The following is a 27788-nucleotide window of genomic DNA, read 5'->3' as shown; positions in this document are numbered from 1 at the left end:
TATTGATTTTTAGAGAGAGAGGAAGGAAGAGGGACAGAGAGAGAAACATGGATGAGAGAGGAACATCATCCATCAGCTGCCTCCTGCACGCCCCCTACTGGGGATCGAGCCCGCAACCCAGTGATACCGAATTTTTGGACTGGAACTCGGATTCTTTGAGGGAATCGAAGAATGAATCCTTGGACAGAAAGTGGTAGAGTAAAAATGGAGAATTTTTTAAGGACAAGGACAGACGCCCACGTGGGGAGGGGGAAAGGGTCCCACTGAAGTCCTGTTTCCATGGCTTTTAAAGGCTGCAGAACCTGGTGCCCCCATATCACCTCTGATTGGTCACTATTCCCTTGGACTGGTTACTATAGTAACTCCTGGGCTCAAAGGTTGAATATCACATGGGACATGTGAGGCTCTCCCCTCCCCCCTTCCTTATTGTTTTCCTATTCCCTTTGGGCTTTCCTCTCCTTCTGGATGAAGGGCTTCCTTCTCTTTATTTTGTAAATATAGACTTGGTCTACTCCCAGTTCCTTTGTCTTATGGAAATAGACCTGTTAATGCCTCCTTGTCTTATGGAGATATGACTGCACCTGGCTTCCTTGTGTGATGGAAATATACCTTCTCCCAGTGTTTTTTACCATGGACCCCAATTCTTAAAAAAATATCCCTAAGCCTGCCTAGATCCCCCTAAAATTCGTGCTTCGCCAGGAATCGCACCAGGCACGTGCCCTGAACGGGAATCGAACAGGTGGCATCCTGGTGCCTGGGTGGATGCTCAATCGCTGAGCCCAGCAGCAGCAGGATAAATACTTTAAAAATTCTCTACAGGTTCCAACGTTCTTGCCATTTTGCAAAAGCGGACACAAACACCCACAAAAAAAACCCCAAAACAAAACACATGCCCCCAAGGCCAGGCCGGGCAGCACCCCACTGCTCTCCCAGACGCACGATCTCACAGCCGCCACCTCACACAGCCGTCGCCTGACGCGTCGCCATGGCAACGGGCCGCAAGGAATCCTGGGAAATGTAGTTTCGGCGCCGCTCAAAGAACTCTAGGCTCCTCGATGGATGAAGGCGCCAATGAGATTCCACCCCGGGCCTGAGGACCATCCCTCCGCCCCTCTCCCGGGCCAGTCCGTCTCGGGGAAGAAGAGATCGCAGCCCACGTCGCCCGGCTCTCCCCACCGCACGCCAGGGCGTGGCCGCCCGGAGCCGCGCGGCGCCCCGGAGGTTTCTGGGAGTGCGTGCGCAGTGCGCATCCGCGGGTGAGCGTGGCTCCGAGTCCCGCGGATTTCGGACCGGGACGCGCAGGTGCGGAGGCCGGGAAGGGCGGCGAGGCGGAGGCTGGGTCGGGTGAACAGACCAAGGGCGAGCCGCAGCGCCGGAGAGCGTGTACGTGACTTCACCTGGGAGTGCGGCCCGGGCGGGGCGCGCGGCCGGACTTGCGTGCCACGTGGGTTGGCGCGGAGGCGGCGACGCCCCCTGGACGGCGCTGATTGCGTGCGTGCTGGCGTTCGCGGTTACGTGAGAGGGGCGGGGCCTCCGGCCGGAGTCCGTGGGATGTCCCGGGAGTGTTGGTTGCAGAGGGGAGCCGCGTGGCTTTGTTTAGGGGCGGGGCGAAGAGGCCCTGGAGGCAGTCCCGCGTGTGAGGGGGCGGGGCCTCGCGCTCCTGAGGCGGCGTGGGGGCGGTCCCGGAGCGTGAGGGGCGGGGCCTCGCCCTCCTGAGGAGGCGTGGGGGCGGTCCCGGAGCGTGAGGGGGCGGGGCCTCGCGCTCCTGAGGCGGTGTGGGGGCGGTCCCGGAGCGCGAGGGGGCGGGGCCTCGCACTCCTGAGGCGGGGTGGGGGCGGTCCCGGAGCGTGAGGGGCGGGGCCTCGCGCTCCTGAGGCGGTGTGGGGGCAGTCCCGGAGCGTGAGGGGGCGGGGCCTCGCACTCCTGAGGCGGCGTGGGGGCGGTCCCGGGCGTGAGGGGGCGGGGCCTCACGCTCCTGAGGCGGCATGGGGGCGGTCCCGAAGCGTGAGGGGGCGGGGCTGAGTTCCCGGAGGTGAGTGCGCAGGCGCGCGGGGGGCGCGGGGGTGTTGGCGCTGGAGTCAGGTGGGCGCCGCTGGGAAGCGACCCGAGAGGACGGAGGTGAGCGTGCGTGTGGGGGGTCTGTGCTCCCGCTCCCCCGTGGGGTCGTGAGGCTGCGTTGGGGGGGGGTGGTCCTGCGCCCCAGCCTGTGTGCGGCTGTGAGCCCGAGGCTGCGCGTGAGGGGAAGGGCCGTCACGGTGAGAAACGTGTGATGGCGTCGGTGTGTGGTGAGGAGAGGGTGCGCGTGTGTGTGTGTGTGTGTGTGTGTGTGTGAGAGAGAGAGAGACGGAGCCAGCCGTGGGGGGGTCCGCGGGGCGTGGGGTCCCCGGTCCGTGTAATTTCACTGTGGTCCGTGCTCTTCACCCGGGAGAGCGGTGCCCGCACCCGGAGGGGCCGGGAGCGGGCCCTTGAGGGGGGCCCTGAGGGTGCGTGTGCTCGCAGCGCGCTTGTGCGCGTGCGCGGGAGGCAGGCAGGTGCGGTCACCTGTTGCCTGGGCGACTGAGCGACCCGGCGTCGGAGCTTCTGCCGGGGCGAGTGTGCGTGCTGCGGCCCGGGTTCGGGCCCGCCTGTGCCTGGAAGGGGGTCCCGGTAAGGAGGCGCAAAGGGCTCCGGTGAGACCGAAGTTTTGGACTGGAACCCGGGTTGTCTGTCCGCCGGAATGCACGGACTCCCACGTGGGGAGGGGAGGGGTCCCGCTGAGGCCCCCTTCCCTGCGGCTGAGAAAGGCTGCAGACCCTGGTGCCTTGATGTCCCCTCTGATTGGTCGCTGTTCCCTTAGGCTGGTTCCTATAGTAACTGCTGGGCTCAAAGGGGGAAGCTCACATCCACATTGAGGTTCCACCCCCCCCTTCCTTATTGTTCCCCTAGTCCCTTGGGGCTTCCTTCTCTTTATTTTGTAAATATCGGCCTTTCTGGGCTACTCCCAGTTCCCTCGGCTCATGTAAATAATGCCTGTTGCTGCCTCCTTGTCTCATGGAGATGTGACTGCACCTGGCTTCCTTGTGTTATGGATGTGTACCTTCTCCCTGGGTTTTTTTCCCATGGACCCCAATTCTAAAAAAAAAAAAATCCCAAAGCCTGCCTGTGTTCCCCCCAAATTCCTGCTTCCCTGAGGAAGGCAGCCCGCGTTCGACTGTGCGAGGCTTGCCTCCTGGGGGCCGGGAAGTTAAGCAAGCGGGGTATTGGGGTGAGACCCCCAGCATTGTGCTTGCTGAGCCCTGTGGGGGGCTGGGTGTCGGTGGTGATGCCCTGCAGAGGTGCGGAGTCAGGGGTGCCGTGGTGATGCTAGGGGGCGCTCCTCCTCGAAGCCCAGGGTCCGACCTCCCAGTTGAGCAGCGGCGCCCCAGTTGTCGAGCTGCAGCTGGTTGTCTGCCTTTGAAAGGAGGGTGGCCCCAGCCGGTGTGGCTCAGTAGCTAGACCTTGGGCCTGTGGACTGAAGGGTCCCGGGTTCGATTCCTGGTCCGGGCACTTGCCCGGGTGATGGCTTGATCCCCAGTAGGGGGCATGCAGGAAGCAGCTGAGCAGTGATTCTCTCTCATCATGGATGTTTCTATTTCTCCCTCTCCCTCCCCGTCCCTCCGTCCCTGAAATCAATAAAAATATATTTTTTAAAAAGCAGAAGAGAGGAGGACTGGGCGCTCAGCGTGGCCTCTGGATCCCTTGGAGCTTGGACGCTGACTCTGGATTAGTCACTCGCTGGTTGTGTGACTTTGGAAAAGGTCACTTACATCCACGGCCCTCGGTTTCGCACCCAAAATCGGAATGAAAACGGGAGCCCTAAGTGGATACCAGCCGGGCATGAATGACAGTCGCTTTGTCAGTGACATCATAACGGGAAGGACGCCCAGAGAGGTTCCGAATTCCCTTGCCTGGGTTCCGGGAGGACAGAAGCAGGGAGGCTTCCTGGGTGGAGGGGTCCCCATAGCACGGTCTGGAGGCAGCTCTGAGTCTAGAGCCAGTGGCCAGCAAACTGCAGCTCTTTGGCCCCTTGAGTGTGGCTCTTCCTAAACCTTAGGAGGACCCTAATTAAGTTAATAACAATGTACCTACCTATATAGTTTAAGTTTAAAAAATTTGTCTCTCAAAAGAAATTTCAGTCGTTGTACTGTTGATATTTGGCTCTGTTGACTAATGAGTTTGCCGACCACTGGTCTACACCAGTGATGGTGAACCTTTTGAGCTCGGCGTACCAGCATTTTGAAAAACCCTAACTTAAACTCTGGTGCTGTGTCACGTATAGAAAAAAAATTTTTTAATATATTTTATTGATTTTTTACAGAGAGGAAGGGAGAGGGAATAGAGAGTTAGAAACATCGATGAGAGAGAAACATCGATCAGCTGCCTCCTGCACACCCCCTACTGGGGATGTGCCTAAAACCAAGGTACATGCCCTTGACTGGAATCGATCCCGGGACCCTTGAGCCCGCAGGCCAACGCTCTATCCACTGAGCCAAACCAGTCAGGGCAGAAATTTTTTGATATTTGATAGTAAAACAAAGATTTATATTTTGATATTTATTTTATATATTTAAATGCTATTTAACAGAAAAATAAACCAAAAAAATGAGTTCGCGTGTCACCTCTGACACGCATGTCATAGGTTCGCCATCACTGGTAGACCAATATTCACTATGGGTACTCTGGGCCAGATAATTGGGGGGCGGGGGTTCCATGTATTGTAAGATGGCCCCTGGCCTCTACCCACCAGATGCCAGCATCACACGCCCTGCCCTGGGGGTGAAAGCCAAATGTCCCCCAATGCTGCCAGGCATCCTCCAGATGGACAGCAGCATCACCCCAGTTAAGAGTCACTGTGGACAGGCCGGTGATGAGGGCACCTGATGGACAGTCCCAAGATGGGAGGGAAAGGAGGAGAGGAGGGGGCCGGAGGGGAGAGGCGCTGAGGGGTGACGTCCCCAGAGGTGAGGGCGGGTGTCTGTGGCCTGCAGCCCTGAGAGGCTCTAAGAGGCAGTCACTCATTCAGCAGGCACCTGTCTGCCATGGCCAGGTCCCTGCAGGTCACGGACAAGACAGACCAGGCTCCTGCTCAGCTGTGTTAGAAATGAGGTGAGCCCCCAAGTCAGGGGTCCTGGTGGAACACAAAACACTCGGGAGCCAGGCAGCAAGGGAAGCATCTTCCCCCCCCCCCCCCACTGTCAGCTATTTTATTTTATTTACTTTAATTTCTTTATTGATTAAGGTATTACATGTGTCCTTATCCCATTACCCCTCCACACACACACACACACACACACACACACACACACTCATGCCCTCACCCCCCTGGTGTCTGTGTCCATTGGTTGGGTTATATGCATGCATACAAGTCCTTTGGTTGGTCTCTCCCCCTTCCCCCCGCCCGCCCCTGCCTTCCCTCTGAGGTTTGATGATGCTTCTCTGTCTCTGGGTTTGTTTTTGTTCATCAGTTTATGTTCATTGTATCTCACAAATGAGTGGGATCATGTGATACTTAATCTTTCTCCAACTGGCTTATTTCACTTAGCGTAATGCTCCCCAGCTCCATCCATGCTGTTGCAAATGGTAAGAATTCCTTCTTTTTTTAAAATATATTTTTATTGATTTCAGAGAGGAAAGGAGAGGGAGAGAGAGAGATAGAAACATCAGCGATGAGAGAGAATCATTGATCGGCTGTCTCCTGCAGGCCCCCCACTGGGGATCGAGCCCGCAACGCAGGCATGTGCCCTTGACCGGAATCGAAACTGGGACCCTTCAGTCTGCAGGCCAACGCTCTATCCACTGAGCCAAACCAGCTAGGGCAAGAGTTCCTTCTTTTGTACAGCGGTGTAGTATTCCATTGTGTAGGTGGACCACAGTTTTCTAATCCACTCATCTGCTGATGGGCACTTAGGCCGTTTCCAAATCTTAGCTATGGTGAATTGTGCTAAGGCAAACATGTTTACTTCTACATAAAAGGGTGGGCACACATGGTCTGGAAGCTGCCCTCATGGAGCAGTGGGCTGCTTGGTTTATAATCCCTGACGCAGGTGACCTGTCCTTTGCTTTTTTTTTTTTTTTTTTTTTTTTAATTTATTTTTTACAGAGAGGAAGGGAGAGAGCCAGAGAGCCAGAAACATTGATGAGAGAGAAACATCGATCAGCTGCCTCCTGCACACCCCCCCCACTGGGGATGTGCCCGCAACCAAGGTCCATGCCCTTGACTGGATTCAAACCTGGGACCTTTCAGACCACAGGCCGACGCTCTATCCCAGGGGTCCTCAAACTACGGCCCGCAGGCCACATGCAAATACAAATACGGTATTTGTTCCCGTTTTGTTTTTTTACCTCAAAATAAGATCTGTGCAGTGTGGATAGGAATTTGTTCATAGTTGTTTTTTTTAAACTATAATCCGGCCCTCCAATGGTCTGAGGGACAGTGAACTGGCCCCCTGTTTAAAAAGTTCGAGGACCCCTGCTCTATCCACTGAGCAAAACCAGTCGGGGCTGTCCTTTGCTCTTGATTGGAGCTCAGGTGCACAGTCTTTCCCGATTGGCTAATTCAAAGGGAGGTTGGCCTTTGCTGTGTTAATGTAAAAAAAAAAAACATTGAAACCTGTAAAGAGTTTTTCTGAGATTTTTGAGCCAAACTGTTGACATATGCCGGGAAGCAGAACCTCAACGAATTGAGCTAATGCTCCGGAGAATGGCGGGTTACATCTGTATTTATACATTGCAATCAAAGGAGGAACATAGGTGGGTTACGTGAAATTCATTGGTGACAGATTTAAGGAGGAGGGATAAGCAAAGCAGGGATACCCCTGGGATTGGATAAAAAGTAAAATGATGGACACACACTTAGGTGGGTGCAGGATCAGTTAATATGATAATGAAGGAATCTGTGGTATCTGTCCTGGGACCCAGCACATTTGGTTGTGCCCCAGGGGCTCCACATAAAGGGAAGTTACAAGTTACCCAGACATTTCACAGGGTATGTTATCACAGATGCCAAAAGACAGATAGGCTCAGTTAAGGTAAAGGTTGACCTTGTCAGTGAAGATACTGGCCCAGGACGTAACTGCCCACCATAACTGCTTTTAGTTAAGTTTAATTTCAGACCATCCTTTGTGGTGACTTTAGGTCTGAGTTTGCAAGACTGCCATGCAGGCCTCCCCTGAGCTTGTCAGGTCAGCATGTGGCCCCTTCTGTCCACAGCTGTTTGAAGATGGCAGCGGTCTAAACTGTTCTTTGACAGAAAAGATGACTTGTTTGTTCTCACACCTGGAGCTTGCATTTAGCAGGGAGACCCAGGTTAAACCTGTGACAGGTGGTTCAGTGGCTGGGCATCGACCTAGGAACCAGGAGGTTCGATTCCCGGTCGGGGCACATGCCCAGGTGGTGGGCCTGCTCCCCAGTGTGGGGCCTGCAGGAGGCAGCCGATGCATGGTTCTCATCATGGATGTTTCTCTCTCCCTCTCCCTTCCTCTCTGAAATCAATAAAAATATACTTCAATAAATAAATAAACCTATCACAGGTGACAGTGAGTATTTTGAAAAGTAAAGTAGAGTCCGGCCAGTGTTGCTCAGTGGTTGAGCGTCCACCTATGAACCAGGAGGTCGAGGTTCAGTTCCCAGTCGGGGCAGATGCCCAGGTGGTGGGCTCGGTCCCCATTGGGGGGCAGCCGATCAATGATTCCCTCTCATCGTTGGCGTTTCTAACTCTTCCTTCTTCTCTGAAATCAATAGAAAATATTTTTAAAACGAAAAATAGAGTAGGTGAAGGGATTATGGGATGGCAGTAGGTGCTGTGTTCAGATTCAGCGCCCAGGCTTCCTGTGGGCACCTCGGTCCCTCCAGAGCGGGAATGGCCACCAGCAGTGGCTGCGAGCCCTTGGGCCGAAGTCCAGGCTTCCACAGAGGAGGTCCCATCTCTGGCCCCACCTGGAGGCCCAGAGACTGAGGCTGGGGTTCTGGACCCTGGCTCCGCCTGAGCGTCACCTTGGGAAGCTTAAAAAAAAATTAAAAAGAGGCCCAGATTCAGTCCTCAGAGATTCTGTTCTGATGGGCCTGGCGTGGGGCACAGCTGTCACCAGTCGTTAAGCAGCTCCCAAGGGATTCTGGGGCACAGACGGGCTCCGCCGGGGCATCTGGCTGTGAACGAAATGAATCTGCTGGAGGGGGGGCGGGGGATGAGTGGCCGGTGCTTTCGGGATCCGATCGGCAAAGGCAGCCTGACCCTGCGCCTCCCCGTGGTGGGGACATCCCAGCCCCATCCCGCAGGCGCAGGCGGGGAAGGCTCTCCATGCGAAGGAGAATTGGCAGGGCCCTCCTCCACGTGTTCTGTCGTAGCGGGACTCGGCTGTCGTAGCGGGACTCAGGCCTGTAGAGAATTATCTGTGCATGTCACTGGCCTCTGGGCCGACATCAGGGAGGGGCTGGCCTTCGAATGTTTGCTGGGTCCCGGCTGCAAGGAAGCCAGAGGCTGCCTGTGTGAAGGGATGGGGGTGGAGGGGGGGAATGGCCGTGTGCCGGGAGCGAGCTCAGGTCCATGCCGGCTCCGCCGGCTTCCTTCACCCCATCGCGCAGATGAGCAAACTGAGGCCGAGTCGCTGCCCCACAGCGGGCCGTTGGCGGGGCGAGCTTCGCACCAGCATCCCCTGCCTCAGGCTGCTGCTCTCTCCTCCCCAGCCCTGTGAGGTCCTCGGAGAACATCATCTTGTGGACAAGAACGTGCTTCTCCAGCGAGGGGTGCCGGGTGCGTGGCCATGAGCAACCACAGGACGGCGCTGCCCGGAGCCACCCGTTCCACCTGAGCAGCGCAGGGCAAGCAGGCATGTACTCATCCGGTGAGCAACTTCGAGCGCGATTCTTTTCTCTTTCTACCTTCACACGGATCAGATGTGTCAGGACGCAGAACATGAAACAGAAACCACCAGCGAGAGTTTTCCTGCCTTGAGGCAGCCAGGGAGCCGGGCGATCCGCCTCCTCTGCTGTTGGGGGATGTTTGTCACAAGGGTGCGGCCTCCCGGCCCAGGCTCCCAGGCTCCTGGCCGTCCTGGGGTCTGAGGAAGGAGCCGTGAGGCCTGGTGCCATGTTGAACATAGCCCTGGAGAAGGACAGCCGGGTGTGACCACTGTGTCGTCAGCTGTGTGACCTTGGGCCAGTCACTTAACCTCTCAGTGCCCGTTCCCTCCCCTGTTAGACAAGGACCACACGGGACTGCGCCCAGAGTGGGGCGGGTTAGGTAAGAGTCTGTGTATGACGTTTGGCCTCCCATGTGCTACGAGTCTGGGCCCTGCAATATCCCCTCGGGACCTCACGGCTCTCCCCCCTCGGCTCCTCCCTTCCCCTCCACCTTCGCTCCGGTCTCACCTTCTCCAAGAGGCTCACCATAACCATTCTTTTTTTTTTTTTTTTTGTATTGATTTCAGAGAGGAAGAGGGGGGAGCGAGAAAGAAACATGATGAGAGAAAATCATTGATCAGCTGCCTCCTGCACTGGGGATGGAGCCCACAACCAGGCTTGTGCCCTTGACTGGAATCGAACCTGGGACCCTTCAGTCCACAGGCCAATGCTCTGTCCACTGAGCCACACCCGCCTGGGCATCCCCATAACCATTCTACTTACTGGTGCCACCGGCCTCTGCCCACCCACCAGTCCCGAGCTTCCTCACCCAGCCCTCACTGGTGTCTAAGACGCTACGTGTGTAACAATAGGGGGGGAAACAGGTTATCTGCCCCTGGGTCCCGACTCGGGGCTCCCCATGCGTGTAAATTCCTGAGTGGTAAGAGGGTCGTCTCTTCTAATGAGGAGACTCTGGGTGCTCCCGGGTGGGGGCTGTCCCCCCGAAAGACCAGCCACAATTGGGAGCTTGGCATTACCAGCACCCCCTTCTCCGGAGAGCGGGGAAGGGGCTGGAAGCAGTTAGTGATCGATCACACCTGTGTGATCCCTAAACTGGGGTTCAGAGAGCTCCTGGGTTAGGAACACTTCCACGCACCAGAGACTAAGGCACCCCAGCTCCCCGGGGACAGAGGCTCCTGTGCCCCGGGCTCTCCCAGGCCTTGCCCTGCGCACCTGCTCACCTGTGTCCTCTATCACAGCCTCTGTCATAAACCGCCGCACGGAACGCACTATTTCCCAGAGTTCTGCGAGCCATTCCAGCAAATTGTGGGCCCCAGGGAGCAGGTCGTGGGAACCTCTGACTGGCCTCGTGGGACAGAAGTCGTGGGTCCCCTGGGCACCGGCGACCGGTGTCTGGTAGGATGACCCTAACCTGGCGGCCTGCCACTGTGTCCAGGTAGCAAGTGTGAGAACAGGGCGACACTGCAGGCCACCCCTCTCCCTGGACACACGTGCTCACGTCACACACACACACACACACACACACACAGGACGGAGGCCAGGACCTCGGGAGCACCAAAGCTCAGCTCACAGTGTGGAGAACGACTGAGCTCTTCCCCAAATGTCGTGTAATTTGCTGACTTACTGTGTCTGCGGCTTACGGTCTGTCGGCATGCACACCCGTGAGGGCGAGGCCCCATGCACCCCCAGTGCCCTGGCCCGGTGCCAGAGTGAATACAGCTCTCCACCACGTCTTCACGGAGCCGTCCCCATCTGAGACGTGTGCCGGGTGCCATGGGGGAAACTTGTGGCCTCTCCTGTCCTCTCCGGACACTGCAAGCTGACCTCTGGTGCTCCCCGTGTTCCGACCTCCTGTCCTGTGCATGTGCGCACCTGTGAGCACGTGTGTCCAGGGCAAGGGGCTCTGGGCTCTCACCCTCGAGACCCAGGACAGCCCAGAAGGCCGGCCAGCCTCCTGACCTCTCTTCTCCCGCAGCCCCACCTGCCCTGCGCGCTGCCCCTCCCCAGATGAGGCCTCTCCGAGAGGCGGGAAGGATGCCAGCCACACGGGTGAAGCCCAAGCCCAGGGTAAGCAGCCATCGCTCTTCCTTCCGAGACCCGGACCGTGTGCTTTCCCTCCATGACCGTCCTGCCTCCTGAGGACCCCGCCCAGACCTGGTCCCCGGGTCCCTGCCATCACCACAGGGGAGAGCCTGAGGAGGCCCCGCCCAGACCTGGTCCCCGGGTCCCTGCCATCACCACAGGGGGGGGAGCCTGAGGAGGGCCCGCCCAGACCTGGTCCCTGGGTCCCTGCCATCACCACAGGGGGGAGCCTGAGGAGGGCCCGCCCAGACCTGGTCCCCGGGTCCCTGCCATCACCACAGGGGGGAGCCTGAGGGGGCCCTGCCCAGACCTGGTCCCCGGGTCCCTGCCATCACCACAGGGGGGAGCCTGAGGGGGCCCTGCCCAGACCTGGTCCCCGGGTCCCTGCCATCACCACAGAGCGGGGAGCCTGAGGAGGGCCCGCCCAGACCTGGTCCCCGGGATCCTGCCATCACCACAGAGCGGGGAGCCTGAGGAGGGCCCCGCCCATACCTGGTCCCCGGGTCCCTGCCATCACCATAGGGGGGAGCCTGAGGAGGGCCCCGCCCAGACCTGGTCCCCGGGTCCCTGCCATCACCACAGGGGAGAGCCTGAGGAGGCCCCGCCCAGACCTGGTCCCCGGGTCCCTGCCATCACCACAGGGGGGAGCCTGAGGAGGGCCCGCCCAGACCTGGTCCCCGGGTCCCTGCCATCACCACAGGGGGGAGCCTGAGGAGGCCCCGCCCAGACCTGGTCCCCGGGTCCCTGCCATCACCACTGAGCGGGGAGCCTGAGGAGGGCCCCTGCCTTTGTTTCAGACTGCACTGATCACTCCCCTTCCTTCAGGACCTCCGGGTTCCTGCCTGGGGCAAGAAACGCCCTCCCCAGGTGGAAGACGACAGCCACTGATTTCTCGGGGTGGAGAGCCACACACACCCCCCCCTCCAACCTGCTGAGGTGGGGGAGGGGGGACCGGACTCCATGTTGTGCCCCAAGCTAACCTCCTAACGGCGCGTTGTCCCTTCGTTTACAACCCATTTTACAAGGAGGAATCCTCTCTGACTCTGACTCCCATAACTGCTCAGGCCGCGTGCGTTGGCGGCGGGCCGTGAGGTGGTAAGGCCAGGCCTGGGGGTGGCAACACCATCGCCCTAGGACCAGCTGGCTTTGCCTCTCTGAAGTGATTGTGCAGTGACTTCTCCCTAAGCCTCTCACCGGCGGTTTCTCATTACCAGCAGCTCCGCCCTCTGAGTTGTGCATTGGTTCCCTGTGGCTGCACACGGCACCACTAACTTGCCAGCAGGATCTGTTATCGCCCGTTCCTACCTGGGAGCTGGGCTCAGCCTGGCCTGTGTCGCTGGGTCCTCTGCTTTGGGTCCCATGCTGAAATCCGGGCGTCGGCCGGCTGCGGCCTCACCTTCTCTACTCCTTCCTCTGCTGTCCACGTGGCCCTTCTTCCATCTTTGAACCAGCAGCCGCAAGCCCAACCCAGCTCCTGCCTGGGTCTCCCTGGCTCCCTGCCCGCCTCGCCTGTGATGGGCAGAGAGGAGCTGCCTCTCGGGGCCTGTGAGTCCATTGGCCACCTAGGAAGCCCTGGCAGCCCCCTGCTTCAGGTGACTGAAGAGGGAGACCTTGGTGACATCTGCAGAGACCCTTCTGAGTGAGATGTACTCACAGGCCCTTCAGTGAGCAAATACTTGGCCAGGAGCCAAGTCAGGCTGCCCTGCTCCATGCAGGGTCTGTGAGAGCGTCACTCAGTCACACACACACACACACACACACACACACACACACACGTCTGTCAGTGCTGCGATCCTCTTGGCAGTGCCAGGTCACATCTGTGAGCACTAAGTAGGCCAAGACGTACGGGTAGGAGCCCAGGAAGATGCGCGACTCGGTGCCCAGAAGTCTAAGTCAGCATGCCTTCTGTGCAAGTCTTTTTTTCTCTTCATGTATTTGTATTAACTTCAGAGAAGGAGGGAGAGAGAGAGAGAGAAACATCAATGATGAAAGAGAATCATGGATCAGCTGCCTCCTGCACGCCCCCTCCCGGGATTGAGCCTGCATCCTGGGCATGTGCCCTGACTGGAATCAAACCATGACCTCCTAGTTCAATAAGTCAACACTCAACTGCTGAGCCACGTAGGCCAGGCACACAGTCTTTTATTTTTAAAATCTATTTTATTGATTTTTTTACACAGAGGAAGGGAGAGGGATAGAGAGTAAGAAACATCCATCAGCTGCCCCTGCACACCCCCTACTGGGATGTGCCCGCAACCAAAGTACAATGCCCTTGCCTGGAATCGAGCCCGGGACCCTTCAGTCCGCAGGCTGACGCTCTATCCACTGAGCCACACCGGTCAGGGAAGGCACAGTCTTTAACATGAGGCCACACTGTGTCGTCTTGTGTTAACACTCCTGCCCCTTTGGGCTCCCATCTCCAGATGTCCCGAGTAGGTTCCTGGCCCCTGCATCTCCCGTTTGGGACAGGTCCGCTGTCTGCTCCAGGTGTGTGGACACACGAGCCCGCTGTGACCGTTGTGGGCTTTTCCCTTGCAGGTGGTGACATTCGGGGACCTGGCCATCTACTTCTCCCAGGAGGAGTGGGAGGGACTGAGCCCCGAGCAGAGAGGTCTGTACAAGAACGTCATGTTGGAGAACTACCAGACCCTGGTCTCTCTCGGTGAGCCCCCGCCCCGCTGGCCCTGAGGGACGGGAACCTGGCCGTCAGTCGTCAGGGAAAAGCCACCCCAGTGAGGGTTGGCTTTGTTTTAGCAGCTTTATGGAGATATGACTCGCACACTGTACATTCTCCCTTTGGAGGGGTATGCTCAGGGTTTCTGTTCTATCGACAGGTGTGCATCCATCGGCACAGTCCATCTAGGACACCTTCACCCCAGGAGAAACCCAGGCCCTTCGCACTCACTGTCCCTGTCCCCACCCACGCCCACTGAGCCCCCGCTTGTCAAACTCTAGTCCCTCTCTGGCCCTAGAACTTGCCAGTTCCTGCCTTTCATGGACATGGAGTCACACAGGACGTGGTCCTTGGTGTCTCCTTCTTCCACGGGGCACCGTGTTCTCAAGGTTCATCCAAGCTGCAGTGGGTGACAGCGTTACAGAGAAACCGGACGAGAACCAAACCACACTCTGAGAGTTTGGAGTTACACTTTATTCACCATGGTGGGCCTAGGGAAATGAATCAAATTCTAAGCAAAACTACAAGCAGAACTTCCCTTTTTATGGAAGAGCCAGCCCTTTGTGCGCTTGCTGGCGGCGGCCTTGAAAACTACACAGTTCTATCCAATTAAAAAATGCACCTGGCAAGGCATTGGGTGTACCTAGTCTCTGGCTACAAGGTCAGACAGCTTGGTTTTTCTCTCCCACTATTCAAGCAGGCTAGAAAGCAAAGTTACTTTTTCAGAATTAGAGGCCGTCCAAAGGATAGCAGAGAATTCCGAACAGAAGTTTTACAGAATAGGGGTTTGCCTTCACAACGGCACACCCACAGCACAGTCCTCTTTACGGCCCACTAACAGCCCATTGTACAGGCCACATGCGTGAATCCATGACGGGCACCTGTGCTGTTTCCACTCTACAGCTCTTAGGAATATGCCACTTGACCTTTGTGTCTGAGTGTTTGTGGGGATGCATATTTCCATTTCTCTTGGAGATGCATGTACCTATGAGCGGAATTGCTGCTCACATAGTCGCTGTGTATGTAACCTTCTGAGGACCTTGCTTGTGTTAGAGAGAGAGAGAGAGAGAGAGAGAGAGAGAGGTGTCAGGAAGTCACCTAACAGGCGCTGTTAAAGGGGCACAATGGGCATGGGTGACACAGAGATGGCACTGCAGATGCAGCCACCACCCAGGGCACGGGGAGAGGATGGGCTCTCAGGACTGAGGGATGCACTGCCTGGCATTGTACTCCTGGAAGGGCAAGAGAGGGCCAGCTTTGGGAATGGATGGGGGAAAAAAGGAATTGAAACTACAGAGACCCTGCTGGTAGACCCTCTTGGGGAGCGGCTGGCACAGGAGGGGTGCGGAGTACAGAGCAGACAGGATGGGGTCGGGAGCCACAGGCAGCAGCTTGACCATCCTCACGCTCTTGCTCCAACTTCCCAGGAAACCGGTTGGCTCTGTAGTTAGGAAGAACGGCGGGTGTACCTGAGCCTGCCTCCTCTGCGTTCTCCAGCGGCCCTCTGCCTCCTCCACGCTCCCTTTGTGCCCGCGAATCCCCTTCCCATCGGCACAGGCCTTGGCCCCGGTGCCGTGGTGCCCACGTCCTGCTCAATCCCATGTTTTCCTGTGTGCAGGACTGTGCTGTCGGAAGCCAAGTATGATCGCCTTGTTGGAGAAAGGACAAGCACCCTGGATGGAGAGATTCGTGAGAATACCCTGTGGCCTGGGTGAGTGACAGCCAGGGCCTGGGACCGTGTACAAGCACATGCCATAGTGGGAGGGCCACCTGCAGGCTGACACTCGAGAGCCCCTCCCCCACCTCGTGGCCCCAGGATGACCGTCCCCCACAGGGAGAAGAGTACCATTTCATAGGCCCTTCCTGGGTGCAGGCACTCTTCCCACGGCAGGCTCTCCCAGCACTGCTGTGAGGCAGGCACTGTTACTCCTGTGTTACGGATGAGAACACTGAGACCCAGCTAGAGAGTGGCCGAGGGCTGGGTGTAAGCCCCAGCTTTTAGTCTCAGAAGCTCGGGTCTTAACAGCCTTGTCCCTGCCTCGTCAGTCACACTTTCCTCAGAGAAAGCGTATTCCCACTGATTTAATGCTAGCACTCTGGCGATGATGTTCCAGCTGCAGCATTGTCCTCAGTCCTTTCAAACATTAAAAATCTTTTCCATACTGTTCATTTTGACACCTTGGTAAGAACTCAGTCCCTTATCTAATAGGTTCCTCTTTGGTTGATCAAGTTGTGTGGGATTTTTTTTTACACTTCTCTGAGGCTTTTTAGTTGTGGTAAAAGTACCTATATGATAAAGAGGTAATGTGCTAATGGTTGTCACGCCCTCACGTCGTAACTGCCGATCACCAGGAGACTGCAAGAACAGACGCGTTCATGGCAGAGCTGCTTGCCCGCCATGGAGGGAGGTCCCGCGGCAGAAAACGGCTGAAGAGCAATGTACCTCTGAAGCTGAAAGAAGGCGGCGTCAGCGACAAAATTTATCTGAAGAGCAACTATTGGCACGACGTAGATCTCAAGCCGAAAGAAGCCGGCGTTATCGACAGAAAATGTCTGCAGAGCAACGTGCCTATGAAACTGAAAGAAGGCGGCTTCGGCGACAGAATTTTTCTGAAGAGCAACTGTTGGCATACCGTAAATACGAAGCCGAAAAAATACGGCGTTATCGACAGAATATGTCTAAAGAGCAACGTGCCGCTGAAGTTGAAAAAAGGCGGCTTCGGCGACAGAAAGCATCTAACGGGGAACTATTGGCACAATGTACCTCATTAAATGTGAGGCTAAGCGTGCAGTCATTTCTCAAAAAAATGAGCAGTTTTAAAAATTAAATGAAGAAATTTTGGATGTACTCAATGGAGATTTTCACACATATTTGAGTGATGATTCCATTGATTCAACAGGTAGTACTGAAAAGGAAAATTTTCCCATTGAATTTCTTACTAGTATTACTCATTCAGGAATGCCGTGTCATAAATTAAAATTGATAGCATTACAATCATGGTGCTACTGAGAAATCTTAATAGTAAATAGGTCTTTGTAATGGTCCTCAATTTATTATTAAAAGATTGTGACCTAACATAATCAAAGCAGAAGGAATAACAGAATCTGCAGAGAGGGAGGTTGCTCTGAGGTTGATGTGATTTTTGCCCATCTGACACTGGCCTCCCATATAAATTGATTCAAAGACAGTTTCCCGGGATGCCAGCATTTGGGATGACTATTAAGGACAAACTCTAGACGGAGTAGAAATATTCCTACCTGAACTCCTTTTCGGACATGATCTGTTATATGTTGCTTTCTCTCAAGTTCAAAGGGTGTGACGTTAAAGTTCTAAATACTTCAGCACAAGGGAAATTAGTCACGTACTCTGAAAGTATTTTCACTCTTAATGTGGTGTACAGGGAGATATTGGAATAAGTTTAATCATTTTATAACTTGTTTGTATCAGGGTTATTTTTCTATCACGTTTTTGGTGTTTTTAGATGATGTTTTTTATATCGTTATTGTTTTTATATCATGTCTTGTTATATCATGTTATTTATTAATAAACATACATTATTTCATATACATTTTACTAATTCTCTTTCATCTCTAACACTTCCATTATAGAGAAAGGGCAAATAGCAATATTAACACATTGTTTGCGGGTAGTTTTTATCGCGCACTAACAGGTGGTGCGGGCCATTTTTGCTAATTTTGTGCGCAAATGGCAACGTTCAGTAAAATTACGATAACTTTAGTTTACGTATTTATACGTTACCCGCATTCTACCGCTAGTCTATAAAAAACGTATTAATACGTGTCCCGCGCTCTACTACACTGGTAGAACATATAAATACGTAAAACGTATAAATACGTTTCCCGCATACAATGTGTTAAAATATTTCCTCTAATTAATTCCCTTCTAATGTGCATGAATTTCATTCACCAGGCCACTAGTGACATTAAATATACTATCCTAACCATTTTTAAATGTGCACTTGAGTATATTCACATTGTCATGCAGCAGATCTCTAGAATGTTGTATCTTGTAACACTGAAACACTGCCTTCTAAGTGGTTTGTTTTTTTTTAACAGATCTCATATCTATTCCATTTCTTTTTTTTCTTTTTTTAAAATATATTTTCTTGATTTTTTACAGAGAGGAAGGGAGAGGGACAGAGAGCTAGAAACATCGATGAGAAAGAAACATCTATCAGTTGCCTCCTGCACACCCTCCACTGGGGATGTGCCCGCAACCAAGGTACATGCCCTTGACCGGAATTGAACCTGAAACCCTTGAGTCTGCAGGCCGATGCTCTATCCACTGAGCCACACTGGTCAGGGCTGCCCTATAAGTTCTGGTCCCCCTCAGCCCCTGGCAGCCACCTTCCTGCTCCGTCTCTGCAATTTGGATGATTGTAGCTATTTCATAGGAATGGAATCACACAGTATTTGACCTTTCTGACTGGCTTTTTTTACTTAGCTTGATAGCCTTGAGGTTCATCCATGTTGTACCATGTGACGATTTCCTTCTCTTTTTTAAAAAAATATATTTTATTGATTTTTTACAGAGAGGATTAGAGAGTTAGAAACATCGCTCGCTGAGCTGCCTCCTGCACACCTCCCACGGGGGATGTGTCTGCAACCAAGGCACATGCCCCCAACCAGAATCTAACCTGGGACCCTTGAGTCCATAGGCCGACAGACTCTAGCCACTGAGCCAAACCAGCTAGTACAAGAATTTCCTTCTTTTTAAGGGCATAATATTCCATTGTATGCATACAAATTGGGCCTTCCATATCCGTTCTACATTTGTGAATATAACCAACTGTGGATTGAAAACATTTGGGGGAATGAGGTGATAAGGACACATATGTACTTACAAATATTCTCTCTTTTACCACGTTCAGTGTGGCCAAGCTAGAACACGGTCCAGATCTTGAGTAGAGACAGCTGGGGATTGAGAAAATGAAAGAAAAAGACAGACACAAAGATAGAAGGGAAAAGCTGGGGCCAGGTGCGAAAGCTGTCCTCTCTGATGGAGACACAGTGCGTTTATTTTATACAGTAAGATACCAGGAAGTTTTACTAAAGTTTAAAATAAAGGAAATTATGTGTGTTCTTGTGGCTTCTTTGTCATCATCACTTCTGGCTAGGCACGGATAATTGTGTCCGTTCCAGGCTGCTGGGGGTCTTGTCCAGCACCTAGAAGGGTTCAGGAATCTGGAGGAAGGGCTGTGGTAAATTATTAAAGAGTCCAGAAACAAAACATAATTTTGGAAGGCATTTTGGGGAGCCAGAGGAGACTTACCTAAAGAAATCAAGTTGCCCTAACCGGTTTGGCTCAGTGGATAGAGCGTCGGCCTGCAGACTGAAGGGTCCCGGGTTCGATTCCGGTCAAGGGCATGTACCTTGGTTACAGGCACATCCCCAGTAGGGGGTGTGCAAGAGGCAGCTGATCGATGTTTCTCTCTCATCGATGTCTCTAGCTCTATCCCTCTCCCTCCCGCTCTGTAAAACATCAATAAAATATATTTTTTTAAAAAAGAAACCAAGTTCTCCTGAATCTCTGGACCCCTTGCTCTTTATTAACACAGAGTAGAGGCCTGGTGCATGAAATTTGTGCAGGGGGGTCCCCACAGCCCAGCCTGCACCCTGCCCAATCTGGGTCCTTCTCACAATTCTGGACTGCTGGCTCCTAATTGCTCACCTGCTTGCCTGCCTGGTCGCCCCTAACTGGCCCCCTGCTGGCCTGATAGCCCCTCACTGCCTCTGCATGCTGGCCTGATCGCCCCCAGCTGCCCCCTCCTTGTGGGACTGGTCACTCCTAACTGCCCCCCTCCCCCCCACCGGCTTGGTCGCCCCATGCAGCCTGCTGTTCAATCATTTGGTCATCCCTCACTAACCCCCCTGCTGGCCTGGTCGCCCCATGCAGCCTGCTTTTCCGGTCCTTTGGTCATCCCTCAGGCCCACCCTGGGTTGCTGGGCAGCCACCATCCGAGGCTTGCCTGCACCTCAGGCCAGCCCTGGGCAGCTGGGAGGCTGAGGGGACTGGCAGACACCAGAGCAGGCTTGGCTGTGGGGACGGCACCAGCATCTAGTGGCTGTGGGCGCCACCATCTTTGTGACAGCGTGAGGATCAGTTAACATATTCCCTCTTTAGTAGATAGGATTGTCCTAAGGCAAGGTAGATATACACATCAAACACCAAGGTTTAGTATACAGAGGCATTGTTGTGTTGGGGGAACTGCCTACAGCTGTTCAGGTGTTTCGCCAGTAGGAGGCAGTAACATGTAGACTGAAGTGCCCTCAACTGTCTGGAAGCAAGCAATCAATTATGCATCCTTTTCAGTTTTGGGGAAATGCCCTTAGCCATTCCCAGCAGGCAATAACGTGATTTTTCCAGCCCTTGCTAAAGGCTCAAGGTCCACCAACCTTTTTTTTAAAATATATTTTACTGATTTTTTTACAGAGAGGAAGGGAGAGGGATAGAGAGTTAGAAACATCGATGAGAGAGAAACATAGATCAGCTGCCTCCTGCACACTCCCCACTGGGGATGTGCCTGCAACCAAGGTACATGCCCTTGACCGGAATTGAACCCAGGACCCTTGAGTCCACAGGCCAATGCTCTATCCACTGAGCCAAACCAGTTAGGGCAGTCCAACAACCTTTTGATGAACTTGCATTTATGACCTGCTGGAATTAGCTTCCAGCACTGGTGCCTGGCTGAACTTAGATCAGGAAACCCACTCCCTGGTGCCTGAGCTAAAGGTCAGGCTGACAACACACCTGCCTATGGCAAGGTATGTTTCCAGGTCATGGCTCTGCCAGGTGCCAATGGATTCAGATGACAATCACCTCAGGAGCCTTTCCCAGCTGCTCTTTACATGTAATACCTTAATAAAGAAAAAGGAAAAGAAGACATTTCGGGGGGAAAGGTTAATGTTGCCGGCGGGTACTATGTAATTAAGCCTACAGTGGTTGCATCTATACCAGCGGTTCTCAACCTGTGGGTCGCGACCCCTGAAAATACATCCTGCATATCAGATATTTACATTACTACTCATAACAGTAACAAAATTACAGTTATGAAGAAACAACAAAAATGTTATGGTTGGGGGTCACCACAACATGGGGAACTGTATTAAAGGGTCGCGGCATTAGGAAGGTTGAGAACCACTGATCTATACTAAATGTATACATTTTCCCCCCTTATTATCCTCTTAACAATGCAGTATAGTAACTATTTATACAGCATTTACATTGTTTTCTTTACGTATAATAAGCATTCTAGAGATGATTTAAAGTTTATGGATGGAGATTATGTTGCAAATACTATGTCATTTTATAGAATGGACTTGAGCATCCATGGATTTTAGTCTCCATGGGGATCCTGGACCAATCCCCTGAGGATATGTAGGGATGACTCTACCACGTTTTTAAAATTCATTCATCTTTTTGTTTGTTTTTTTATGTATGTTTTTTATTGATTTCAGAGAGGAAGGGAGAGGGAGAGAGATAGAAACATCAATGATGAGAGAGAATCATGGATCAGCTTCCTCCTGCATGCCCTCCACTGGGGGGGTTCAAGCCCGCAGCCCGGGCATGTGCCCTTGGCCAGAATTGAACCTGGGACCCTTTAGTCCACCGGCCGACGCTCTGTCCACTGAGCCAAACCGGCTAGGGCTCTATTCATCTGTTGATGGACCTGTGGGTTTCTTCCGCCTATTGGCTACTGTGAATAATGGTGCTATGGACACGGAGCACAGATGACACTTTGAGACCCTGGTTTTAATTCCTTTGCATATGTACCCAGAAGTGGGATCACGGATCATATGGTGGTTTTGTTTTTTAATTTTCTGAGAAACCTCCCTACTGCATTCCACAATATCTGCACCATTTCTCATTTCCTCCAGTGGTGCACAAGGCTTCCATCTTGTCAGCAGTGGTTGTTTTCAGTTTTTTGTTCTGTTTTGTTTTTGTGGTAGCCATCCTTATGGGTGTGAGGTGATATTGTGGGCTCAATTTGCATGTCCCCGATGATTGGTGATGTTGAACATCTTTTCATATGTTCATTAGCCATTTGTCTATCTTCTTTGGAGAATTAGTGAAGTCCTTTGCCCATTTTCAATAGGATTGTCATTCCTTGTTTACTTGTAGAATTTCCTTATATATTCTGCATTTTAGCCTCTTATCAGATACTCGAGGCCTGGTGCATGAAATTCGTGCACAGGGAGCAGGGCGAATCCCTCAGCCTGGCCTTCACCCTCTCCAAACTGGGACCGCTGGCTCCTAACTGCTCACCTGCCTGCCTGCATGGTTGCCCACAACTGCCCTCCCCTCCCGGCCTGATCGCCTCCTAACAGCTTGCTCCCCTGACAGCCTGATCTCACCCCTAACTGCTTGCTCCCCTGCCGGCCTGATCACCCCTAACCACCTCTGCCTCGGCCCCTACCACCATGGCTTTGTCCAGAAGGAATCTGGATATCTGGAAGATGTCTGGTCGACCTGGTCTAATTAGCATATTACCCTTTTATTAGTATAGATGTGATTTGCAAGTATTTTCTCCCATTCCTCAGGTTGCCTTTTCACTCTGTCTTGGTGAGTATTCCAGGTGAGCTTGAGAATAACACCGTTCTGCTGTTGGATGAAGTAGTCTGCAGATGTCAGTTATATATTGTATAATTGCATGATGGTGTGGTTGAGTTTTACTGTGTCCTTACTGATCTTCTGCCTGCTGGCTCTGTCCGTTTCCAAGAGGCGGGTATTGAAGTTCCCAGCTGTGATAGCGGATTCGTCTAGTTCTCCTGGTAGGTCGATCAGTTTTTGTCTCAATTAGGTTGATGCCCCGTTGTTAGGCACACACATAGGAATTGTTATGTCTTCCTGAAGAATTGATCCCTTTATCATCTTGTAATTCCCCTTTTTATCTATGATAACTTTCCTTCTTTTTAAGTCGGCTATGTCCAAAATCAATATATCCACTACTGCTTTCTTTTGACTAGTGTTGGGATGGTATATTTTTTCTCCTTCGTTTACTATTAATCTCATGTGTCTTTATATCTAAAGTGGATTTCTTACAGACAGCATATAGTTGGTTCATGTATGTTTTTTGATCCACGCTGACAATTTCTTTTAATTGGTGCATTGAGACCATTTACTTTCATAGTGATTATTGATATAGTTGATATGCAAAATCAGAAATAATATGTAGTAACCATATTTGTTGCTATTCTCTATTTATTGCCTTTATTCTTTGTTCCTATTTTTGCCTTCCACGTCTTTTCTGCCTTTTGTGGTTTTAATTCTTTTTCTATTTTTCTTTAATTTTTTTTCTTCATTTTACATGATTCCATTTTGCCTTTTGCAACATATTACTTATACTTTAAAAACGTTTTCTTTAGTGGATACCCTAGAATTTACAGTATATATTTACAACTAAAAACCAAAACAATGCTTAGAGAAATGGAGTTACACAGCTTTATTACGCCGGCGGTCTTAGTGGAGTCACCTCCAAAAATCTGAACAAAGAAATTCGGTGGAAGCTTTTCCTTTATACCTTTTTTGGCTTCTTTGTTCCCCAAGTATGGAATGGACCTTCCGGATCTTTCGGGGGCTTTGCAAAAAGTCCCATGTGTGGGGCTGGAGGTCATGAGACCAGACCTAAGGGCCTGGTCTGGCACCAGCACTGAAAGCCCTTTCCAGGGGTTGTGTATTTTACGATTCATGGCCTCTGTAACATGGAGCAAACAGACAAGAAATCTTGGCTAGCCCAGACTGCAGGAAAAGGCAGTAGGTTATATTTTCCCATCTGGGTTACATTGTTCTGCTTGAGGAAAGTTCCCTTAGAGGGAACCAGATGTTATAGAAAGAATTAGCCTTTAGCCCTTCTCATCCCACCTCCCTCCCCTTTGTCCCACAAGCTTTTCTTAGCCTTGTGGTACAACAACTATGGGGTTTTATGATGAACAGGCACAACGACCACTCTTAGGTACTTCCTGCTGATAAGGGACAACGACCAAGGGGTTAGCCTCCCGTTTCTTCCTCTCAGAGGGGTTTGTAGGGAATTCTTCTGGTTTGTAGGACTATTTGAAGTTTAAAGGCCTCTAGGCGAGATGAGATAAAGCAAGTTAAGAAATTTAGAAGACATTGTCCTAAGGTTACGGCTATGAGTAGCATTAACAGTGTTCCTGTCAATGGGAGAAGCCATTTCTAGATTACATCCCCCACCCCCACCCAAGCAGCCCAGGACTCGTATAGCTCCTGTCTTCTTTTTGCTGCTCGTTCAGTTAGATCCTTAGCCTTATCGCTGACAATGCCTGACTGACTGGTTGGCATAAAAGCAGCACTCTTCTCCTAAGAAGCAGCAGGTTCCACCTCTTTCTGCTGTTAGTAAGTCTAACCCTCTTGTATCCTGTAGTATTACTGTGGCGAAGGAATCAACTTGATCCTGCAAGGCGATTAGAGTCTCAGCCTCTCTCTCTATATCTTCTGAAAATTCTTGGGTTAAAACTTGATAAGAGGAGATAGAGTGAGCTCTTCCCCCTCCCCCTTCCCCGGCTCCTATGCCTCCCGCAACTCCGAGTGCTATTAGAAGGGGAATCACTTGCAGAGCTCTTTTATATCTAGTTACTGCTTTTAGAAGGGTTTCAAAGGATTGGTTGTTGGGAATAATAGACATATCTGGGGTTAGATAGGCAGGAGTGCACACTCCCGTCCAGTTTGCAGGCAGGCAGGGGTAAGCAGTGGTCCCACACACATTGAATATTCCTGCAGGGGGGCACCGGGGGGAGGTGGTGTTTTCAGCCTTGAGAGTGGAGTTGCCTAGATCATCTGGGAGGTAACCTGTTGGATGCTGGCCCTGTGTACTGTCCAGTAGACCTGTCTTTTCCGTATACAGAGCTTAAGTCCAGTGTAGCAGTAGCTCCCCTGATAAAAGGAAAGACTTACAATAGTGTGAGCCTGGGTCCTGGTTAAGCAGGGACAGGACAGATATGTAGTTGCAATGGAGAGTGGGAACATACAGGCTATGATTAAGGGAAGTATGTTATTCCCCCTGTTCCTGTTCAGTGGGGGTCCACAGCAGTGAACCACTAGAACGAACAGTAGTATAACTATTCCTGCAAGGCAAATGTAGCCGAGGATGGTATAATAAGGAGTGGTCCAGCAATTCATAATGAGGCCTTAATTTTCTTGCTGTGGTGCAGCTGGAGGGGATTTACAAGACCTGGGGTCACCTTCCACTTGGACTGATGGCATAAGTCTACTGGCAGTGAATTCTCTCAACGCTTGTTTGTCTGAGAAAGTCTTTATTTCTCTTTCACTCCTGAAGGATATTTTCACAGAGTATAGAACTTGAGGTTAGTGGTTTCTCTCTTCAAAAGAGAGTTCCCAGTGACTCTTGCAAAAATGAGTATTTAGTTAAAAGCCAACCCTGCCGCCAATTTAATCAGGCTAATGAAATTCTAATTTCACAGTATTATTTTTTCTTAACATTAATTCTGGAAAAATATCAAAAGGTGTTCAAGCAGTTTTAAATTTCTCTTCTGCCCTAGCCGGTTTGGCTCAGTGGATAGAGCGTCGGTCTGCGGACTGAAGGGTCCCGGGTTCGATTCCGGTCAAGGGCATGTACCTTGGTTGCGGGCACATCCCCAGTGGGGGGTGTGCAGGAGGCGGCTGATCGATGTTTCTCTCTCATCAATGTTTCTAACTCTCTAACCTTCTCCCTTCCTCTCTGTAAAAAGATCAATAAAATATATTTAAAAAAAAAAAATTTCTCTTCTGATGTTTTTCACTTTTCACTACTCCTTTAGCATTTCACAACGCAGAGTACTAACCACTATACAATCACAGAGAGCTGCCGGAGCCTTTCCTTTAGCATTTCAAAGGGCTACTTTAGTCATTTTAAATGACTGTTTTGATACTCTTAAGGGACATGTACATTTCAGAAAATGGGAAAAATCAAAGTGAAGGAAAATAATACTGCAATCTATTGTCCCAGAAAGGACACTTTTTTGATTTAGATACACAGCTTTCATATATTTTCAACATTAAAAAATGGGATATTCTTGTGGTAAAGTATGATGAATTTTTCGCTTATGCTCTAGGAAATTGTCTGTCAATTCAACTTAGCTTCTTACATGACGGTTTAAAAATAAATAAATAAATAAATAAGAAAACAGATGTTTAATTTGTTGATGTCTTTCACACTCAGGGTCTAAATGTGAGACCAACAAGTTACATCCCGATCATTGCAACAAACCTGGGCAAAGCATCTACCAGAAACCAGTTTCTGCAGCACAAAAAGGTCCCACAGGAAAGAGAGGCTGCACGAAAAATTCACTCCTAAAGAAACCCAAGAAAGTGCATCCAGGGAAGAAGGCTTTAAAATGTAATGACTGTGGGAAAACCTTTAGTCATAGCTTATCTCTTAAACTTCATCAGAATTCCCATACTGAAGAGAGACCTTATGAATGTAGTCATTGCAGAAAAGCCTTCAGACAGGTCTCATCCCTCCTCCTTCATCAGAGAATTCACAATGGAAAGAAACGCCACGAATGTGATGAATGTGGGGAAAGCTTCACGCAAAGAACCACGCTGCTTCTACATGAGAAAAGTCATGGTGGAAAGGGAACCTTTGACTGTGGGAAGGCCTTGAGTCCGTGTCCAACCCTCAGGATACATCAGAAAACTCTCCTTGATGAAAATGCCCACCAGTGCAGGAAACGTGGGAAATCCTTCATTCGAAGGTCATCCCTTTCACTTCATAGGAAAATCCACAAGGGAAAGAAAATCCATGAATGCAGTAAATGTGGGAGAGGCTTCCGAAAGAAACCAGTCCTTGTTCTACATAAAAGAGTTCATACTGGAGAGAAAACTAATGAGGGTGAGAAGGCCTCGAGTCAGCAGAGCAGCCACCATTTAGAGAATCCTTATAAATGTAGAAAATGTGGAAAATCTTTTAATAGGATCTCATCCATCATGCTTCATCAGAGAATTCATGCTTCGGAGAAACCCTACAAATGCCCTAAATGTGAGAAGGTGTTCCAGCGGCTTTCAACCCTTATTCTACATCTAAAAATTCACAATGGAGAGAAACTGTACAGGTGCAATAAATGCGAGAAGGTCTGTCATCGGCATTCATCCCTTATTCAACATCAGAAAGTTCACACGAGGAAAAAGAAACTCTTTGAATGTAAGGAATGTGGGAAGATGTTTTCTGAAACTGCCAACCTTAAAATACATCAGAACATTCATTCTGAAGAGAAGCCTTTCAAATGCAACAAATGTAGTAAAGTTTTCGGCCGCCAGTCATTTCTTATTGAACATCAGAGAATTCATACTGGAGAAAAACCGTACCAGTGCGAGGAATGTGGGAAAGCCTTCAGTCACCGAATATCTCTCACGCGACATAAGAGAATCCACACTGAAGACAGGCCGTATGAATGCGATCAGTGTGGCAAGGCCTTCAGTCAGAGCGCGCATCTTGCCCAGCACGAAAGGATCCACACTGGAGAGAAACCGTACACGTGCAAGACCTGCGGGAAGGCCTTCAGTCAGCGCACGTCCCTTATTCTACACGAAAGAAGTCACACAGGAGAGAAACCCTACGAATGTAATGAGTGTGGGAAGGCCTTCAGCAGTGGCTCAGACCTCATCCGGCATCAGAGAAGTCATTCCTCAGAGAAACCCTACGAATGCAGTAAATGTGGGAAGGCGTACAGCCGGAGCTCATCCCTGGTTCGACATCAGAATTCCCATTCAGAAGAAAAAGCCTAAGGGTGTCACAAAAGCAAAGACTGAGTCCCAAAGGAGCAGATGCAGAGGCAGGGGGGAAGTGCATTGGTCTCTAACATACATTTTGTAGAAATGGGGCCGTTTGATGATGCTTCCCCCTTTGAAAGCCAAAGGGCAAAAGTCCTTGATGACTTTGACCTAAGAATCTGAAGTTAGCTGAGGCAGAGACCTTATCATAGGTCTTCATTAAGCTCAGATGGTTGGATCGGTCCTTTTTCATAAAGACAATTCTTCATTTGATAAGAATCACTGATATTTTATTCCCAATGTAGTTTTCCTTTATATGTTTTGTTTTTTTTTAAATATATTTTTTACTTCAGAGAGGAAGGGAGAGGGAGAGAGAGATAGAAACATCAGTGATGAAAGAGAATCATG

The 27788-nt window shown here is 51.4% G+C and overlaps 1 protein-coding gene across 6 annotated transcripts; it reads left to right on the top strand.

Moving 5' to 3' along the window:
* The first annotated feature begins 1066 nt into the window (after window positions 1-1066).
* Window positions 1067-27788, top strand: ZNF667 (zinc finger protein 667). Of its 6 annotated transcripts, XM_036306569.1 has the most exons (7): window positions 2039-2118; window positions 8701-8858; window positions 10853-10944; window positions 12174-12551; window positions 13498-13621; window positions 15252-15344; window positions 25831-27788. In XM_036306569.1, the coding sequence occupies exons 4-7, from the start codon at window positions 12474-12476 to the stop codon at window positions 27393-27395; spliced, it is 1860 nt and encodes a 619-aa protein (XP_036162462.1). In that variant the 5' UTR covers window positions 2039-2118; window positions 8701-8858; window positions 10853-10944; window positions 12174-12473; the 3' UTR covers window positions 27396-27788. The 6 variants fall into 6 exon arrangements, with proteins under 6 accessions (XP_036162459.1, XP_036162461.1, XP_036162462.1 ...); XM_036306566.1 differs by lacking the exons at window positions 2039-2118; window positions 12174-12551 and adding an exon at window positions 1067-1256; XM_036306568.1 differs by lacking the exons at window positions 2039-2118; window positions 12174-12551 and adding an exon at window positions 1175-1302.

The sequence above is a fragment of the Myotis myotis genome, unplaced genomic scaffold, assembly GCF_014108235.1.
Source record: "Myotis myotis isolate mMyoMyo1 unplaced genomic scaffold, mMyoMyo1.p scaffold_m19_p_42, whole genome shotgun sequence".
In the NCBI taxonomy this organism is placed as follows: domain Eukaryota; kingdom Metazoa; phylum Chordata; class Mammalia; order Chiroptera; family Vespertilionidae; genus Myotis; species Myotis myotis.
Note: the sequence above shows the minus strand (reverse complement) of the source record. Positions and strands in the feature narration are given on the sequence as shown.